This window comes from Triturus cristatus, chromosome 5_1, assembly GCF_964204655.1.
Source record: "Triturus cristatus chromosome 5_1, aTriCri1.1, whole genome shotgun sequence".
Lineage (NCBI taxonomy): Eukaryota > Metazoa > Chordata > Amphibia > Caudata > Salamandridae > Triturus > Triturus cristatus.
In genome coordinates this window covers 785,072,881-785,092,992 of record NC_140587.1, presented here as the reverse complement: position 1 = coordinate 785,092,992, position 20,112 = coordinate 785,072,881, and the positions used below count along the sequence as shown (strand labels likewise).

The 20,112-nt window shown below is 49.3% G+C and overlaps 1 protein-coding gene across 1 annotated transcript in view; it reads left to right on the top strand.

The window, feature by feature from the left end:
* COLEC12 (collectin subfamily member 12) overlaps positions 1 to 20,112 on the top strand; it is a 517,500-nt gene that overhangs the window by 373,386 nt on the left and 124,002 nt on the right. The window contains exon 3 of the mRNA XM_085605803.1: positions 8,735 to 8,857. Within this exon, the coding sequence (XP_085461929.1) occupies positions 8,735 to 8,857 (123 nt within the window). The remainder of the gene's footprint in view (positions 1 to 8,734; positions 8,858 to 20,112) is intronic.

Below are 20,112 nucleotides of genomic sequence, written 5' to 3'. Positions count from 1 at the left end.
TGTTTTGCAACATGTGATGTTTGTTCAAAGACAGACTGTCAAATGTCAGAGGCTTCATCTGACCAGCTGCTAAGATTTCTTTTAACAGTGTTTACTCTTCCTTTGACTCAAAAGCAAAGACATTTTATAACTTCGCCCTAGCGACCCTCTTTCTGGGGTCCAGGAGAGTGTGGGAGGAGCCTAATGTTTTACAGCACACTGCCAGCAAAACATCTGCTTTGTATACAAACTAAACTTTTCAAATATTTCAGTGAATATCAGCAACACTGAAACACATGGGCGTTCATTGTGATACCCACAGTGTGTGAGGAGGTAATGCCACACCCAGTAAATACAGCGGCTGTACCATATTTTCAAGTGTGCTACCATTTCATGGTCTGCCTCTGAGATTAAGGGATAGCATGCAAGCAACACTTGTCTCCCGATTCCGAGCTTCAAAACACAGTATATTGTGGTATTCCCCATAAAAATTCTGCCATGTTTTAACTGATAAAATGTGTGCTGGGACGAAGCTCTGTATTTTCGCACCAGTAGGAACTCCTATTCAAGCACAAATTTCAGGACAATAACCAGGGCCACTGGAATAATGCGATTGTGCGGTGATTTTCGCATAAATATAGATTTACCGCACTTGACACATAATCCATCAACTGCCGCATATTCTGCAGATTTTAACAAAAAAAATTAGTCTCTAGCTCAAAGGGTTCAAAAGTTATTAAAGGGGCGTGGCCAAGATGGCGGGGTGAGCGGACGCTTCCTCCCGTAGCTCCTCCGGCCCGGCCAAGCTAGAGCCCTTTTCTTATGCTTTTCTCCCCCCGCTGAGGCTCAGCGCGGGAGAGGAGCGTGGCGGAGCATCAGGGGTGCACATTGGTGCTGTTTTGGTTCGGATCGCCTCGGGGGAACCCCCCCAAAAAGTTCGATCGAGACCAAGGAACGACGACGGCGAGCCCGAGGGGCGGAGCGCATTGGAGAGCTGTCCGGGCGCCTCGGCTGGGCCTGGTGCTGAAAGTTGCGATCTGGAGGGGATCTGGCCCGCCGTTCGACGGTGACTGAAGGAGCCTTGCGGGAAGGGACCCGACGGTGTGGAAGGCTTGGGACGGGTGCCCCGGCACTCAGACTGGTGACGGCGACACCTCGCACTGCGGAGGCCCTAACCCCTAGCCGAGGTACAGCGGGCCCCTGTGCGTGACAGACGGGGGCCGGTGGTGGAACTTATTTTACTGTGGGGTGCCTCGGGGGCCCCGGTGGTGTCGTTGGGCCTGGTTGTTTTGGCCTGCTCCGCCCGGCCGCCATTTTGTCCCCGAAGGAGCAGTGGTGGCAGCCTTCGCCGGAGTCCTAGCTGCTGGATGCAAGTGACCCCCGCTGCTGCTGGGCTGATTACCGGAGGGATGTGCTGATGAGACCCCTCTGCTGCGGCCCCCTTGGTTGTCTCACACAAGCTCTTGCGGCTGACGGTGACCGGACTGGGCCGCCATTTTGTCACCTGTGACGCAGCGACTTCACTCGTGGGGGATACCCAGGTCGAGTGCTAGCCGGCGGCTGAGCATCCCTGGAGCGCCTGGATTGGTGCCCGACTGCGGAGCTAGCGATGTCTGGAAGAGGAGGCCCGAAGAAAGGGGACCGTACCCTGCCGGACATGCTTGGCAGGGCCCAGCACTTGCGGGACAGGACGCAGCCCTCACCGGGGCCCTCCCGGGCTCCGGCGGATGTGACTGGAGGGGAACCACCCGTCACGAGGGCCTTTATGGAGGAACTGTTCAGCTCCCTCAGGGAGGACTTCCAGACACTGAAGCGGGAGGTGGCCAGCGAGGTCCGAGAAGTGCGCAGGGAGGTGGAGGGCCTTGGCGAGCGTGTGGAAGCGGTGGAGACGGAGGGCCAACAGCGAGCGGAGGAGATAGTCCACCTCCAGCAGGACGTTCTTCGCCTCCGGGAACAGTGTGTGGAGCTCCAGGCCCACTCCGAGGACCTTGAGAACAGATCTCGGAGGAACAACATCCGAGTGCGTGGCGTGCCGACTGCGGACGAGGGGTCCGATCTGGGGAGCTACCTGCGGGCCCTGTTCCGAGAGATCCTGGGGGAAGCTGCGGACTTTCCCATCAGCATTGACAGGGCGCATAGGGTTGGCCGGCAGCGCCAGTCATCGGCACCTCCACCGGACATTCTGGCCTTCCTGCCCGACTTTCCACTAAAGGAACGCATCATGGCTGAAGCCCGCAGGAAACAGCCTCTGACTTTCCGGGATCGGCCGGTGGCGCTTTACCAGGACCTCTCCGCCATCACTCTGCAGAAACGCAGGTCCTTTAGGATTGCCACTGACTTTTTGCGCGAGCATGAGACGCCGTACTCTTGGGGTCACCCCTTCCGCCTGATTTTTCGGTGGAACGGAGTGTTACACCAGCTACGCTCCTTGCAAGACATTTGTGGTGTCCTGGGGCTCACGGCGGCGGAGGAGGAGGGAGCTACGCCGTCGTGGAGGTCCTCGGAGAGACGGAACCGGCGGAGGTCAACGGGGCGGCGCTCAGCGACCAGTGTGGGGCGCCCGGACTCCCCTACCATCAGAGCGGACATGGCTGACGCCCTGAGGGCGGCGGCCGGGGACTCGACCGGCTCCTCTAGCGTGGCCTTGACGGCCTAACACACACTCCGGGGGGAGATGTCTTTAGCTTCTTTACATGCTTGGTACGGGGCGGGGGGGTTGGGGGGGAGCGGTTGGAGGTGAGTGGCTGGACGTCCACTTCGCTCTTTTCTACGGACTTGCCCGTTTTGGGGCTTGACTGAGACTACGGGGTGTTTGAGTTTGTGGGTGGCTAGTTGCCAGGGTTGTGTTTTGGGTGGGGGAGGGGGTTGTTTTGGGGTTGGGAAGGTCCCGTCCGATGTTGTCTATGCCCGCTTTGTTTTGGCTTGTCCTGCGCTGCGGCCTCGCGCGCCCCACCCGCTGATTCCCTGCCCATTGCATGGCGCTCCCGACCCCCGCGAGGAATGCCGGGCCTAAAGGTAGTGACCCTTAATGTTCAGGGTCTGAACAACCCGGTGAAGCGCAGAGCGATCCTGTCGTTGCTGGAGGGGACGCAGGCGGACATTTGCCTTTTGCAGGAGACACACTTATTGCCCCGAGATTGCCATAGGATGCGCTCTGCTAAGTTCCCTACCCAGTTCTTTTCCTCGGCAGCGAACAAGACGGCGGGGGTAGCCATTCTCCTAGCGAGCTCCTTTCGGGGGGAGGTGTTGCATAAGTGTGCTGAACAGAAGGGGAGGCTCCTTGCGTATCGCATGCGCCTGGGAGGCATAGCATTTACGGTCGGCTCCGTTTATAGCCCAAACGATCACCAAGAGCGCTTCCTAGATTCCGCGCTGGTGGATGTCACTGCTTCCCCCGACCGCCACATTATCTTGGGGGGAGATCTCAACATTGTCTTTGACTCTGTGATGGACAGATCGGCGCAGCGCTTCCCGCAGACGGGGGAACTGTCCCAGGCTGGGAGGGCCCGGATTGCGGAAATGGATCTGCACGACCTCTGGCGCTCCATGCACCCCACGGATAGGGACTACTCTTACTTCTCGCACGCACACCGAACCTACTCACGGCTGGACTACCTCCTGGTGAGTGGACCGATGCGTGCCGCTGCCACGGCGGCGGACATCGGGGTCCTGACCCTGTCTGACCACTCCCCAGTCACCGGCGTTTTCCAGTGGCCGGCGGCCCCCCCCTCTCGGGGGGTGTGGCGCCTCCGGGATACACTTCTAAACAAAAAGTCGGTGGTGCAACGCATCGGGGAGGTCATACAGGACTATCTCACCCACAATAGCAACACTGACACCTCGCAGGCGACACAGTGGGCGGCATTGAAGGCCGTCCTCCGGGGGGAATTCATCTCTATCTCTGCAGCTGAGAATAAGGAGCGGCAACTGAAGAGGGATGAGCTGACAGCTCAAGTCCGGGAGCTTGAGCAGGTCCACCGCCGTACGGGGGCGCCGAGGGTGTGGAGGCAGTTGAAGGCAGCGAGGAAGCTCCTGTCGGCTCTGGATCTTGACAGGGCGGAGTACGCCGCCCTACGCTTGAAACATGCCTACTACACTGGGGTGGACAGATGTGGCAAGCTCCTAGCACACCGGCTCCGGGTCGCGCAACAGCGCAGCGTTGTGAAAGAATTGGTGGGCGCGGACGGGGGGGTTGTCTCCGGGGACGCGGAGGTAGCGGAGTCTTTCCGCGGCTTCTACGAGGCGCTGTATGCTGAGGAGCCCTCCTCGCCACGGGATGCCGACGGCTATTTGGAGTCGGTGACCCTCCCGGTACTGGATCCGGCTCAGGCTGACCACCTGGAGCGGGACATCCATGTTGAGGAAGTGATTTCAGCTATCGCGCGGCTGAAACATGGCAAGGCCCCGGGCCCGGACGGGTACACGTCGCTATTTTACAAGACTTTTTGCACGGCCGTGGCCCCTGTCCTTACTCGGCTATTTAACTCTTTCTCCGAACCGGGAGCCATCCCTCCGGATCTCCTGAGGGCGACGGTCGCGGTAATCCCGAAACCTGGGAAGGACCGGGCCCTCTGCGGCTCGTACCGACCCATCTCGCTTTTAAATGTCGACCTCAAGTTGTACACGGGGATTCTCGCGTCCAGGCTGAGTCCACACCTCCCCGACCTGGTGGAGGCGGACCAGGCTGGTTTTGTGCCCGGCAGACAGACGGTTGACAACACCAAGAGGGTGACGCATGTTCTGGAGAAGGCCTCAAGGATCTCGGGGGAGCGGATGTTGCTGTCCGTTGATGCGGAGAAGGCCTTCGACAGAGTTCACTGGCCGTATCTTGAGCTGGTCCTCAAGAAACTGGGAATCGGCGATAAGTTCCGCACCATGGTCTTTAACTGCTATAAGCATCCTTCAGCGTCGGTGCGGGTCAACGGGTGTAGCTCCGGTGGCTTTGCCATCGAGCGCGGCACGCGGCAGGGCTGCCCTCTTTCGCCGCTCTTGTTTGCCCTCTACATGGAGCCGTTTGCTCAGAGGATTCGTAATAATCCGGATGCTGTCGGGGTCCGGATGGGCCAGTACGTCCACACCGTCAGTCTCTACGCGGACGATGTCCTGCTGACTTTGGACAACCCTAGGAGGTCGCTGCCTGCTTGCCTCCGAGAGCTGGACGCCTTTGCGGGGGTGGCCGGCTTCAAAATGAATATGAGCAAGTCGATGGCATTAGACTTGTCCCTGGCTGCGGAAACCAGGAGGGATCTTCAGCGGCTCTTCCCCATGCAGTGGTCCTCGTCCACGGTGCCGTATCTGGGGATTCTGCTGGCGCCTACATTACCGGAGATGGTTACGGCCAATTATGCCTCCCTCAGCAGGAAGATCAAGGACGAGCTTGGCCGCTGGAACAAAGGCCTGCTGTCCTGGCTGGGGCGAATCGCGGCGGTCAAGATGACGGTGTTGCCCCAGATACTATATCTTTTCCGGGCCCTGCCGCTCCAACCCCCGGTGGGCTGGATACGACAAATGCAGGCTGACATCTCCCGCTTTGTCTGGCAGGGCCGCAGGCCACGCATGAAGAGGGTCCTCTCCACGCTTGCTCCGGAAGCGGGGGGTCTCGGCATTCCGGACCTCCGTAGGTACTTTCAGGCGGCACAGCTCCGCTATCTGGTGGAGTGGAGCAGGTGGGAGTCCGACAAACATTGGCTCTTCCAAGACCAGGCAGTGGCGGGCCGCACCTTACAAGAGGTTCCATTCCTGCGCCGTGCGCATCGCCCCCCTAATCTTTACGCTTCCTTTGTTACGCGGGTCCCCCTGCGTGTGTGGGACGCGGTCTGTGAGGCCCGGGGCCTTACCACCTTCCCTTCGCCGCTCACGCCCATTGCGGGCAACCCGGACTTCTCCCCAGGGATGGAGCCGGGGGTTTTCTCCCACTGGGTGCAGGCGGGCTGCAGGGCACTCTTCCAGATCTATGGCCCGGAAGGAGTGGTTCCTTTTCAGCAACTCCGCCAGGAGTTCGGCCTGACGGAGCTGGACAGATTGCGCTACATGCAAGTTCGGCATTGGGCCCTCCAGCCCCAGGTGCGTGCCACCGCCGCCCGTCCAATCACACCGTATGAGAGGTGGCTGGCTACTCGGACCTCCGACGCTAAACTGATCACCGATCTGTACAAATACCTACAACCCCCGCCGTTTCACTATTACAACCCGGGGAGGGAGCGTTGGCACAGGGAATTGGGTAGGACACTCAGCCACAAGGAATGGGACAAAATTGCGTATCGGGCGCGGCACTCTGCATATCACACGGGCCTTACGGAGACCTTTACTAAGGTGTCCACATACTGGTACTACACCCCGGAGAGACTGTATGAAATGCATAAACACACTGACAGGGGGTGCTGGCGGAGCTGTGGGCAGGAAGGTACCCTTACACACATTCTTTGGGATTGCCCAGTGCTGACCGCCTACTGGAAGGAAGTCTTGGACGAGGTGGATAAGCACTTTGGGATAGAGCTGCCGCGATTCCCGGCGTATGTCCTGTTGGGCCTCCCCAATGACCTAATGTACCCACTGAAGTCCCGTAGGGGTAGGCAGATCGCAATCGCGCTGGGGTCTGCGGTTCAGAACATTCTAATCCACTGGCGCACAACCACCGTCCCCTCCATCACCGGTTGGTTGCATAGGCTCTGGCATGTGCTGGGGATGGAGAAGCTGTCGCTTACGGTTGCGGGGGAGATAGACCAATTTGAAGAGCTATGGCAACCCTTTCTAGCGCTGTTGTCCACTGAATTCCGGGAGCTCACCTGCCTGAGGTATCTTAGACTTCTCAGGCTGACGCCGCCGGTGACCCCGGCGGACTAGCTTATATGTGAGACGGGGACCCCCCGGGGAGGGGGGGGGGGGTGCGGGGCTTCCTGGTTAGGATTACTCTGATGCGGGACCATAGGACGGGGGGGGGGGGGAGTGTTGTTGTTTCGTTACTGGGAGGATGGGGGACGGGAGGGGGGGATTGTGTTCTATTGAGGTGTTGATGGGGGGGGTTTTTATTGCTTAGATTGGGGGTGTCGGATACGCGTGCGGGGATTTCACAGCTTGTATTTCTAGCTTTCATTTACTGTGTTTTTCCCCCTGACCTACCGCGCTACCTATTGCCAACCCTCTGGAGTTGCACCCTTTTTCTTTGACTGTATTCCATGTATCCTGCCCTCCTATCCCCCTCCCCCACGGTTTGTTTTGTCTCAATAAAACGTTTTAAACATAAAAAGTTATTAAAAATGCAGTGACACGTGTTGCCACGCAGTGAAAGGCCCTTTGCAAAGCTCGTCATGTCATCTTTTTGTTGCTTATTGCTATATTTGGGTATTCAAATAGCACTAATGAGGTGCAACTAATGCTCAGACAGTGTTACCAACTTTAAAAATGACAAAGTGATGAAGTAATACTATTACAAAATGTGCTGCATTATGCCACATAATATGGCTTTTTTGCCTCAACATAATTTACTTAACCCTACCGCATAATTCGGCAGTCTCCTGCTGCATAATTCCAGTGGCCCTGACAATAACCTACACTTTTTATTTTAGCCACATGTTGTTACAATGCGTTATTGAACCTGGTACTACTCCCACTCCATTGGCCTAAACAGGAATCCCTCATTAGGTACACTTAGGGCCTAGTTCACAAAGGGCCTCCACACAAGTGACGGAGGCCCCGCAGTCGTGACGAGGGGCCCGCACTCATGGTGGGACCTCCACAGTAAGAAACTGCAATGCGGATGTCCCGGGGTCCCGCCTCCCAACACGACTGCGTGGCCTCTGCCACGGCTGCGGTGTACCTTTGTGAATCTGGCCCTCGTTTTTTAAGCAGCGTTTGGGTTTTCACAACCCTGTCTTTAGAAAGCTGATGTCACTGGCCAGCACCCCAACTCTCAAAACTGTTCTGGCCCCCAGTGAGTATCTGAGACGGTGCCTTTACAGACCTGACGCCAGTTGTTAATTTGTAAAAAAAAGTAGTCCCAGGGCTCACTTGAGGAGGGAGATTGCACTAGCCCATTTCTCCTGATAGCGCCGCCTAAAACAGAACCAACTACTAGCCATGAAAGTGGATAGAGAATATAGCATAATGGCCACAGCTGCCCACTTTGAAGCTGGGGAACCAGGTTCGAGGCTCAGCGCCGACTCAACCTCTTGACATTCTGGGCAAATTACTTAATCTCCCCATGCCTACCACAAAATGAATGTGTCCTCAATTGGTGCTCATGAAAAACGCTGGTGTTGATCATTAAGTGTCAATGCTGAGCACCGTAAACTACCAGCTCAAATTAAGCACCGCCTGACACATAATATATTATATAATTCCTAAATACATTATCTTATTCAGAAAAAACACCACCACCAGTGAAGTCTCTTGCCTAGCTAAGGTAGACCGACGCTTTCGTAGTTCATTTTGCAGATGCTTGCGAGGATTTCGTGTTGCATCAACTCAAGTCATAATGTTAGATTTTATGAGGTGGTAGAGGAGAAGCAAACTGTAAAATCAAAGTTTCAGGGCTAAATAATATTTTTGCAATATAGGCACAACCTTTTAGAAAGCTCAAACAGTTTCACAAACAAAAATCTTTCCTGAAATCTCTTACACTGATTTATAGACATGCACAACTTATCCAAGTTTTTGACATGCAGAAATAAATCTCGGATAATGTAACACATTGCTAGATTTAACATGGCTACAGCTGGGTAGTTCCTGTCCTAATAAACGTCATTTCTTCTTCCAGGGATCCAGGAAGGGAATCCGTGCACAAAGTGCAAGAATAACTGGGCGCTGAAGCTGTCAATCATACTGCTCTACATTCTGTGCGCCATGTTGACAATCACAGTGGCTATCCTTGGATACAAAGGTAAGTGAAAAGAACGTTTGATACCATACTTGCATTAAGACTTGTGCCAGCTACAGAAGCATCATACTGAATGACTACAAGGCATGTTTCATTTGGAAACACTATGGGGCCCATTAGGATGGTGGGCGGACTTTAGCCCGCCCGCCATCCTCGCGGTGCTGGGACCGGCAGCCAGACGTGCGGCGGTCCCGCACCGCTAATTAGGATGTGACCGCCACCCTGGCAGTCGCATTTCGCATATTTGACATTACGGCGGGTGCTGCTTACAGCAGCACCCGCCGCAACGCCAAATAAACATGTTGTGCATTCGCATGCATGTGAATGGAGGGGGGTGCCGGGGCACCATCCACAACCCCCCCTGGGGGCCCACAACGGGCCCCCAAAGCACATCCCCGCCAGCCTTTCCATGGCGGCATCGCCGCCATGGATAGGCCTTTGAGAACATGCATCCTAATATGGATGAGAAGGCACCGCCACCATATTATGCCCCAGCTCCGCCCGGCCGTCAATCGGAGCGATTGCCAACCGGCGGAAAAGCGGCAGACGCACTTTGGTTCCGCCGTGATACCCCCGCCATAATAATATGGCGGGGGGTAAATCAGGTTGAAATGGCAGGCGGATCGCCATCATAATCACCCTCTATGTTCTCAAGTTTCCTAGGTTTATGCTTGAGCAGCTCAAATATTCTAGGTTTATTCTTTACATTCCTGGCTGGTATGCCTGATTTTTCTAATGGGATACACAAGGCTATAAGGGCCTGAATGATAACAAATAAAAATCAAGCTTAAAAAAACAAGCATTGGCAAAGAGAACAGACTCTGCTTTAGTATCAGTGAAAGTACTTAATTTATTTACAAGTTACAAGTTTTGTGTTAGTGGTGGTGTGGATGAGTGAAAGCAGGAATGAGTGGATAGATGGATGAATGTATGAGTACATAGATAGATGAATACATGAGCAACTGCATGAGTGGAATAATGAGTGAGTGAGTGTGTGGATGAATAAATATAGAGATGAACCTGTCACAGCCTAGACTATGCTTTGCACCATCACTCAGACGTCCTGAGTACATAATCAGTCTTCCTATAGGACACTCAGAATACCCTTTGATGGAAAAAAATGTACCTTTCGAAGAAAATATCACACAGATTGCTCAAACTTGGATTATAGATGGCAGGGTTCTCCTTACAGTGGTCTGATGCTGTGCACTGCACTACAAGTCTGGTTAGATTGATGCATCCAAGCCCAGTGGCGTAGCATGTGTGTCATGGGCCCTCGTGCAAGGAAGGATATGGGTATCCGGCTGCAGTTTGAATTAAAACACAGCAATAATCGGGGTTCAGTGAGGAACTCAGGCCCGGTGCCACTGCACCAGTGGTCGAAGTGGGCAGGATCAGCAAGGCATGGCGTGCCCCTACTTCTTTAATTCTAAAAATTCCGTTCCCCTACTTTTTTATTTTGAAAATGCGTCCCAGGGCTCAAGAAATTTCCATCGCCTACAGATAAAGCTTGGCGTTCCTGCCGTTCGTGACGTGAGGGGCGGCAGGGAAGTAACAGGACTCTGTCTTTTCGTTCTTGCCCAGAGAAGACAAGGACAGTGTCCACTTCTTCTCTGTCGCTTCAGCTGCCCCCCACTCTTTTCTTCTTCCCTCTCTTTCTGTCTATCAGTTCTTCTCTTACTGAAAACGTCACTTCAAGACGTGGTTCGTTCTCACTCTCTTCCCTCTCCTTTCTTTTATTTGCTCCCCTGTGACATGGATCCAAAAAACACTTTTGCTGGAAATGTCGTATTTTTCTGACATTTTAATTCCAAAGTGCAGCATCAGGAATAAAAGGTAAAAATATGAAAAATAAATAACTAACTAAATAAAGTAAGACAGAGTGGTAGTAAACTGGCCAGATTGATTTTATTCACACCCAAACACATTAGCCCCACTTTTACAGAGTTTGCCAGTGAAGCTCTATTTTTGTTTTCTTGTCTTTGTTTTTCCCGGAGTTGGAACTAGTGCACCAATCCTGGGGGTACTGCAATGTGTGGATTGGAAAACAAAATGTGTACTGCGTCTCTGCGTCCAGGGATGTGGTCTTTTTACCATACTGCTTACGTTTTGTAAGGATATACGCAATGGACATTGAAATGGGCCCATTCAGGGCCCTGTAGTCGTGTCCTTAACTTTTCAGGCAAAAGCACTCACTGATTTCTGAATAGTGAGTGTAAAAGCATTAAGGTAACCATGTTGTTCCTGCTTACATTTCACATGGTTTGCTAAATTTTGCATTCCCTATGAGTGTTTGCTTTTTCCAGGATGTTGTTACTTTTTTTGTAAGCCGCATATTGCTCTTGTCTAGTGCGTAATATAAATTGAGCCACATCCAGATGTTTATGGCCGGCAACAATTGGGTTGTAGTTGAAGGCAGTGTGAGTTTTTCTCAGTGGGGCAGTATGGTGTTCAGTGGGGGAGATGATGTGGCACTATGGCCAGTGCTGTTGAATTTGGAACTGGGTAACCAGGCTCAGCCTTAATAACCAGTCCACCAGACCATTCTCCTGAGAGAGCACAATCCCATGCTAGACCCTAGAAGGTTTCGCAAGACCTTAGAAGCCCTGGTGTCGTAGCGCCAGCAGGCGGACCCTAGCATGACAAGTGTAGGTTAACCTGCAAGGCTTGTCCACCACTATCCATTCTGAAGTTCACCTCCAGTCTTGCGGGCATGCCTATGAAACATCACACCCTAGAACAACAGTGATCCTGTTACTGAAGTCACAGGACCCTTGAGAAGGGCCAGCTCTAGGGCGGTGCAACCGGTGTGACCGCACCGGGTGCTAACTTCAGGTGGAGGCATCATGTTTGCAAGTATATTATGGTTTTAAAGGCGCTTGCTGCCTTCTTCCTGGCCAGCAATTTTCGGCAACAATAAAAATGTCATGATGACTCTGGTGATTAATGCTCTTCCTAGAGAGAGATCGGAATTTCGTCTAGTGAAAGTTTTGACTCATGGAAAGGTAGCTCAGAGGGTTAATGTACCTGCTGCAAAGAACATGTACCATGCAGATCACAAAGTGCACATAATGTAAATAGGTCAGTGGGCTACTGCTGTTGTCAGAGAAATCCTTTAGTTACTTGCAGTTTATGAATTAAAATCCTAACATAGAACAGTGAGCTATTAACGGTCATCTAAGAGCTGCATACAAACTGCAAGGTATAAATCAGAGCGTTTTGTTTTTCCCCCCAGTCTTTGATTATCCTAATGTTGCAAAAAGTGTTCTTTTGGACAGAAATCAATTCTGATTATTAAAGTGAACCCCCAACCATCGTATTACGTTTTAAAATCTGAGCTTGTGTTTCTCCACACCAATCACTATTAAACTATACGGCCTACTAGTATGGTTGTCATGTGACTCCTACACCTTATAGACCTTAGTCATATGTAACATTTTCTAAACAGTGATTTACACACATATTGATTATCTCTGTGTAATGTGTGTGATGTAAAGTGCTCTGAAACTCTACAATGGTATGAGAGGCGCAGTAAAGCAAATTAAATGCATCTGAAGAGAGTGTGGTTATGGAGACTTGAAGGGCACTGTTAAAGGGTGGTAGTGAAGGAATCCATGGCAGAGGTGGTCATTGGGGGGGTACTAACAAACATTAATGCACAGGTGCTAAGGCCGGCCCTGCCCTTGAGACCAGTCTGCCTCACTGATAGGTACCTCTATTGGCCTTGTTTCAGCAGTAGTAGCTGCAACTCTCCAGGGATTGGCAATGCAGGATTTGCACGCACACCAAACTAAGTTCGCAAACTTCACAGTCTCTCTGCTTCATTCACAAGCACCCACAAGCACTTTTAACATGTGGTGCGTGCTGTGGGGCCACTGGAATGAATTATGCAGCAAAGCAGGACAAAATTATGCTGCAATGCTGACTAAATTATGCATTAAAAAAAGGCTGCAGCGTAATGCTGTATATTTTCTGATATTTTATTATTTTTATATGTGTACACGCTAACAGTCTCTGGGAAAATGGCCATTCACTCTGCAGCAACACAAGTTAAAAATCTTATTAACTTTTGATGCGTTTGAGCTACAAACAATTTATTAGTTTAAATGGTCAGATCATGCAGCAGATCTTGCATTATGAGGCAAATATGGCAGAGCCATAATTATATACAAAACATTTGCAAACTAGGATATTTTCCCATTCATGTTTGAACTGCTGTTGTGGAAAAAGGGAGAAGTGCTGATGACAGAAACTCCATGGCTCGGCGACAAATGGCTTGTGTTTCCACATTTTATCGTATTTGGGACATTCTGTGATTAGAAGCATATCCCACTTTGTGAGTATATTTTAATGTCAATAACTCATTATAACCTTAAATAATCATGTGTATCCATTGGTTGATTAAACTGGGTAGTGAAATGTCAAACAAATACTAAAGATTGGGATGTTTGCGCATTCTGGCCACACCTCTGGCTCCGCCCACTGATCCAATCCTTGGGTTATTCCCGCCCTCTGATTCTCCGCCCACAGTTCCCCTACTTTTTTCCCCCACTTAGACCACTGCACTGCACCTGCTGCACCAATGGAATCTGCTACGTCCATGTCTGGGCCAGGAGGGGAACTGTAGAAGATCAACCGACGACGAGGCATTCGGAGGATAGTTTGAGGCGCACCTGTAGAGGAGGAAAAGAAGGTGCAAACGAACGCATGGTTGATGCACGATTTATACCTAGAAAGAGAAAAAGTCCACATTACAAATGCAAAATTTATCGATAAGATAAAAACAAAAGACGAACTGTGAACTTCCTGGATGTGAAAGTTCTATATTACAAGACTGCACTTTTCCATTGGAGAAGCATTTTTAGATCCATCGGAGTGACATTTACATTTTGTAGTGCTGTAGAAAACATACACTATTGATTGGCAACTAAACTGCTCTCTGTGTAATCGTTTTAGAAAGATAAAAGGCAAGGTATAAAACACACACACACACTCTGACCAACCTACCCATTTGCCTGCAGCACATGTAAACATTTCAGCAGCAGCAGTGAGGGAGCCGCTGACAAGAGCCGCCAGGCCCTGAGAGCCCAAAGGCAGTAAATAAAAGCAGCCTTATCGGAGGCAATCGTTTGCCAACCACCCAACCCCTCAACCCATGTCTAGTCGTGGTCTCTGGAAGAGTGGGGGATGGTCTGAATATTTTTACCCGGGGCTGATTTTAGTTTCCAGTCATCTCTGATCAAACGTTTTTGAATTGGCAGATGCTATGAGTTATGACTAGTGTTCCTCCTCCGGATTCCAGATTTTGTCAATTCTGTACTTTCTGTTAGTTACGACCCAGATTCTGTGATGCTCTAGGTTACTGGTGCTGTGAATGCACAATCCAAGTTTGTATTAAGTTAACAGTGAAGAGCCACATGTGACCAGCTTTGACCTCGCTATAAAAGGTCAGTGTTCTCCTCTGTTGCCTTGTTTTGCTGATCCATGGTTATTGCATTAAAGGGCAGCTTTAGGGCCTGCCTGTAGGGGACATCTCCATCTGCCGCAGTCCTGCCACCACAATTGTTCAATCACGAGTGGGTTTTTGCAACATCTGAGCAGTAGCCTGTGCATTGCCCAGCTTCATCTCCAAACATACAGGGCAGCTACCTCTGCTAATGTTCCATAAAAGAATAAAAAATACTTATTTGGGTCGGACTTAGAACAATCTGATGCAACAGGATGCTCGGTTGGGTCTTCTGGCCCTAAAGAAAGTCTGTGGAAAGAGCATAGAATTCCCTAGTTCCCTAATCAGCCACTGACAAAGTCAATAAAACATCATAATAAAACCACCTTGAAAAAAAAAGATATTGATCATTCATTGCAGCTTTATTTCACCCTAGCACGTGCAGTGCACTAGTCTGCATGGGACATGGCACAATGCACGGCTGAGGTTCGGTGGCTGCAGGATGTCCACTCGAATAAAGGTGCATGAGAATGCAGTGATTGGTGGAAGGGCTATTCTGCACCCATTGCTCACTGACTTCACATGATTGACACTTTATCCCACTCTTTACCCCCCTGACAGCCTCCGACTTTCTGCTATGGGCCTAGAGGGAGATCAGGGAGTGGAAATGACAGAAGGAAAGTATGTCTCTTGCTGCCCGTCTTACCATATGTTGCCGTGACTGGCAGATGCTTTAACAGTCCAGTGGTGGGGCAACGCAAACACCGCAGCTGGGAGTGGAAAGCGGGGGGAGGAAGGGAAAATAATAAAATTAAAACACTTAAATGCAGCTGTGGCTGCCGCCTTGGTACTCCCCTCCCAACGCTGGGCACACTGCATAGGCTCCTGGGGGGCCAATGACAGTGCTGCTCTCATGCTGGTCATGACTAGCATAAGAGTAGCACCGTGCTTGGCCTGAGCTGGCTGACTTGACACGTTCAGGCACAGGGAGACTGTGCCATTTCTCCACCCAGCCATGCAACACAGCTGGTTTGAAGAAATGTAAGTGCGCATGTCGGTTTGGCCGTCCTAAGACAGCGGGCCGAACTGATATACACACTTGCAGTGTACAACTCTCATCCTCCCTGCAGCTGAGTGACGTTCCGTCAGGATGGTGCCTCCCCTGCCCTAAGGCTAGCTATTGGCTCAGTAAGAAAAACAGAATTATAATAAACTGGTTTTACTATCATTTTATTTTCAGTGGGGCGACGTTCCTCCGCCATAACAGAGGAGCCGCCCCTGGTTGCCGTAGGAGCCTTTATAACCTGAGCCCCAAGGTATCATGGCTAGAAGGAGCCAAAGGACAAGGCAGACAGCAGTCCTCCACTGACTACCACAAAATGGTGGCCATGGTTGTCTGCTTTTGATACCGTGGGGCACACAACTGCATGAAATCGGCAAGGGGCATTTCAGTGGCTCCTTGGGATCCGTCCTTGTTACCGAATAGCACACCAGAACACTATCAGTTTTATCCTTAGCAATATAGCGACAAAAGCACAACCAGTTGATAAAGTTTCATTGAAGTTTTTCTAATAAATGATCCACAGATGTTGATGTGTCTGGTCAATTTCATTTATTCCATCACAGACAAAAAACGGCAGCCGACGCGCGTTTCGTCCTCCAGGACTTTCTCAAGGCTGCAAAATTACATATATAAACAGTTTGTATCCACTAATTTATTAAAAATATTACAAACAATTAAGAATTGTGCATCCATCTAAATGAGAGTGAGTGCACAATATCAACCAAAAGGTTGATTACATTTTAAGTTTTAGAGTAGAAAGATGTGTTATGCCCTACAAAACAGACATGCACACATTGTTCAATCTAAAAAGTTGTTCGATTTTGGTTGATATTGTGCACTCACTCACAGAGTTTCTTACATTGTTTAAAGTGGAGGTTTTTGCGCGGTGCAGGAACCCTCCAGATAGGCCTCTAAGTGGCCATTTCCTCCAGTATGTGCGAGGTTTATTAGTTTTTGGACATATAACATGCCTAGTGTCCTTTTGTGCTCTGTTTTCATTATTTTAACTGATATGCTGGGAATTCTAGTTTTGTGAGAATTTTCAAAAGGGATTATCTAAATGAACATTGATTTATCCAGGTCAGTGGCCGGAATAATATTTAGGCAGGGCAGGAGTGTGTGAAGTCCACAGTAGTCCTCTAGGACTGAGGTGGCCATGACCACAATTTCACCTCGTGTTAAGCAGCCTTTCTATATCATTTTGTCTGGTGAGAGTGCCTGTTTTCTGTTTATCGATGGTGGGGACCTTCAGTGGGAGGTGGAGAGGTGAGAAACATAGCATTGGAGGTGTTATGATAAATCCGACCCAATTTCGTGCCTCCCCATAATTCTGGGACCACAAGCTACACCAAAATTGGGTCTCTCCTTTCAACTCAATGTAGATTTTTTCTGTCCTGTCACAGAGCAGATCACCAGATAATAGGCATGTCTGAATACTTGAATGATTACAAATGAGGGGAAAAAAGAAGAATACTATTAAAATAAATGTAAGCGAGGAAACAATCAGAACAATTAATTAATAGATAATTCAGCAAAATAAATAGCCAGTTCAAACAAGCAGTGACACATCCAAATCATGTGGCTTGCACTGTTTGAAGAGTTGTGGGGAGGCTGCCTTAAACAAGATGGGGGGCTGGGTAGAGGCAACTATTGGGACTAGGAAATTCCGCTGTGAAGCACCTGCCAGGTCTGAAGAAGCTCCTTCTGCTGCTAACATCTGCCATGGCTGTGTGCAGTCAGGATCTACTTGGCTTCATCACCAAGTCCATAATGTTATGTCAATAGAACAGTGTAACCTTCCGCAAAATCCCTGTATTGTTCGCGTATGTGCTCACAACAGTGTCACCAGAAGCTAAAAGTCTTCAAGCCCCGTAAAAGGCTAGAAAATGAGAGAGGATGTGGTCCGTTGGCTAGACTGCCGACTTTGGTGCCGGATGCCAGGGTTCGAGCCTCGGGGTCGGATCCACATCCTGTGATCCTGGGCAAATCACTTAATCTATCCGTGCCTGAATGTGTAACGTAACCGGTGCTCATGTAAAGCGCTCCAATACCTTCGGGTCGAGCTATATAAAATCTGCCCAAAAAAAAGGCCCGGTGTCACAAATATCTATTAAGTGAGAATTTCTACAAACAGTAACAGCTACAGAGAATGCCTAGTTATCATTCATGTATTTCCTGGTATTTATACAGCAGTACTCCGCTCACGTACATATATAAACTGAAATAAATGAGTGCCATATGCTGCAACCAGGTTGACTGCAGATGCTGGTGAGCATGAACATATCCCTCACCTTTCCGGATCTGGGCCTTTGTATGTGAATGGTGATCCTTTTGGAAATCTGCTGTACTGTGCAATGCAGAAAACACTCCACTATCTGCGTCTTGTGCAGAATGCACGCAACCTGTAGGAAAAAAATTCAAATCCATTGACTTAACAGAATATTACGGGAAATTCATTGACTTTTTCTGTCAAATGGCATATTTTTTACCTGATGGAAAATAATGCACTATTTCAAATATAAATCTACATATTTTAGAAATTGAGTGAAGAATTGCTTGAAACTGTGTAAAATTAATATATAAAAAAACACAAAATATTCCTTTTTGTAATCATTCTTCGAAACTGTATTAATTTGGGTCATGAAGGTGTTAGCCAGCACCCATCAATGTTAGATATCTAATTAAGGAAAGGTAGTGAACTAGTTGTCTCAAAAGCTACAAGTTTATGTATTACATCATACCATGCTCTTAGTACACAAACAAAAATCTTCACTCTTATTTGATAAAAGTCGGTGTACTGCCCCATGAAAGAATACAAGTGACTGAAAGTCAAGGCTGGACTGCCCTGTAGAGCATTCAAGCAGTGCCCGATGGGCTGGTCGGACAAATCATTTAGAGGACCAGTTTTTTAGCAATTATCGGGCCTGTTTTATGGACAGGTGGGCTGGTTTGTACTGTTGATTTCTCTGAAATTATGACAAATATTGCCTGCAGCAAATAAAAAAAGTATGCAGTCTCACATACCTTGCAAAATACCCATATATTCTGTCTTTACAAGTAAAAAATTGGCCTGATTCGCAAGCCTGGGCCACATTTTTATCTATCCTTTTCGCTAATGGGGCGCCAATTTTATTTTGGTGAGCGGGCCTATTTTTTCCCAGTCCGACCCTACTGAAAGTGGTAAAACGTGAATCGTGCACCAAAACAGTAAGTCAATTAGGTAGTACGGCAGTCAGGACTTCATTCATAGAAGAAAGGAATAAGACATGGAGAACACATTAAGGGCACAGGATCAAAAGAGCGAGGGGGCTGGGAAACAAATGGGAGAGCACAAGAACAGGGCGGCAGGCCAAACAACGTCCCCAAAGGTAGAGAGTAGTACATAGGAACTCTTTGGTTCAAAGTGCTTCCCCAGCGCCTCCACCTCTGGCTCATCATGTCTCTGGCTCTTTCTATGTAACTGTTTTTTTTTTTTTTTTTTTAACTTTATTGGGATTTTCATGTGGAGGAACATCGCAATACACATCACATTGAACACTGTGATTATTCAGAAAGTACAGGCTACAATTCGGGCATTGTGCGCAATCTGTACCCATTATAGTGTTGTCCACAATACATTCCAAAATGTCCCAAGACAGCTGGGGAAGCCACCAGTCCATCCCAGTGTTGTGCATTACATTCCTAGCCTACGAACTATTGTATTCAAGGGGAACTGTGTCCGCTCAACTGTCCCACAACCCCACCCCAAGCCCACGGAAGGGGGAGGAAGGAGGCCGGTCCATGCAGCACGAGAGGGGGACCAAATGGATAAAAAAGAACCCCACCATGAAGTGTGGGGGGGGGGTTTCTATGTAACTGTTGAACACTACTGCCCCTTAGGTCTGCCAACGTTTGACGTACACTGGTTTTGGTAACTTGTTGGGGTCATGATGAATACCCAGACTCTCTGAACCTGTGTCATGACCAGGCCTGATTGGGGTGAAAGAGGAGGCCTGCGTCGTTGGACCCTCTTGAATGTGAGTTCCTGGGGAATGTTTCATATAGCACTGTTTGGAGGTAGCCTGAACAAAAGATGGCAGCCCTTAGCAACCACTGTCTGCTATCTGCTAAGATATGATGCTCAAGTGGGTGAGTGTTTAAGGGGAGAATGCAAATTGCATGAGCCCCAATGTTTTATGAGGGCTCAGAGAACAACATTCATCATTCGACCACTTACTCCAGGGAGCTTTTGAAAGTGGCAAACATTGTAACAACAAATACATATATTAGTACAAAGCAAGATTTAGAAAATGAACTGACCCCAGAGTACCTGTCTGCTACACGTGCAGGTCTCCCGCTCAATTTAGAAATTGGGAAGCCATCAAATTTACTAAACAGCAAACAAAAAACAAGCATAGGTAAATACATTAGGTTTTGCCTATATGATTAATAATAAGCTGTTTGTGCAGGCAAAACCTAAAAACAAAGATATCCAAATTGACTACCAGTACTTGGTTCAGTACCCGAGCAACATAAAACCTGAAGAAAAAATGTATGCAAGAGCAATTTTATATTTAATTTTAAAAAAAAACTAGTAGGTGGCAGTGTTGTCCAGTTCTTCCAATATGGGGAGAGAGTGACATGAGCTCTTCACTCTGCTCGTGCAGGCACACTAATATAACTGCTCAAAACAAAGTCATAAAATCGAGTTCAAGAACTTAGGCCTACATAAAATGTAGAATGAGATCAAATGAATACTCCTCATTAGAG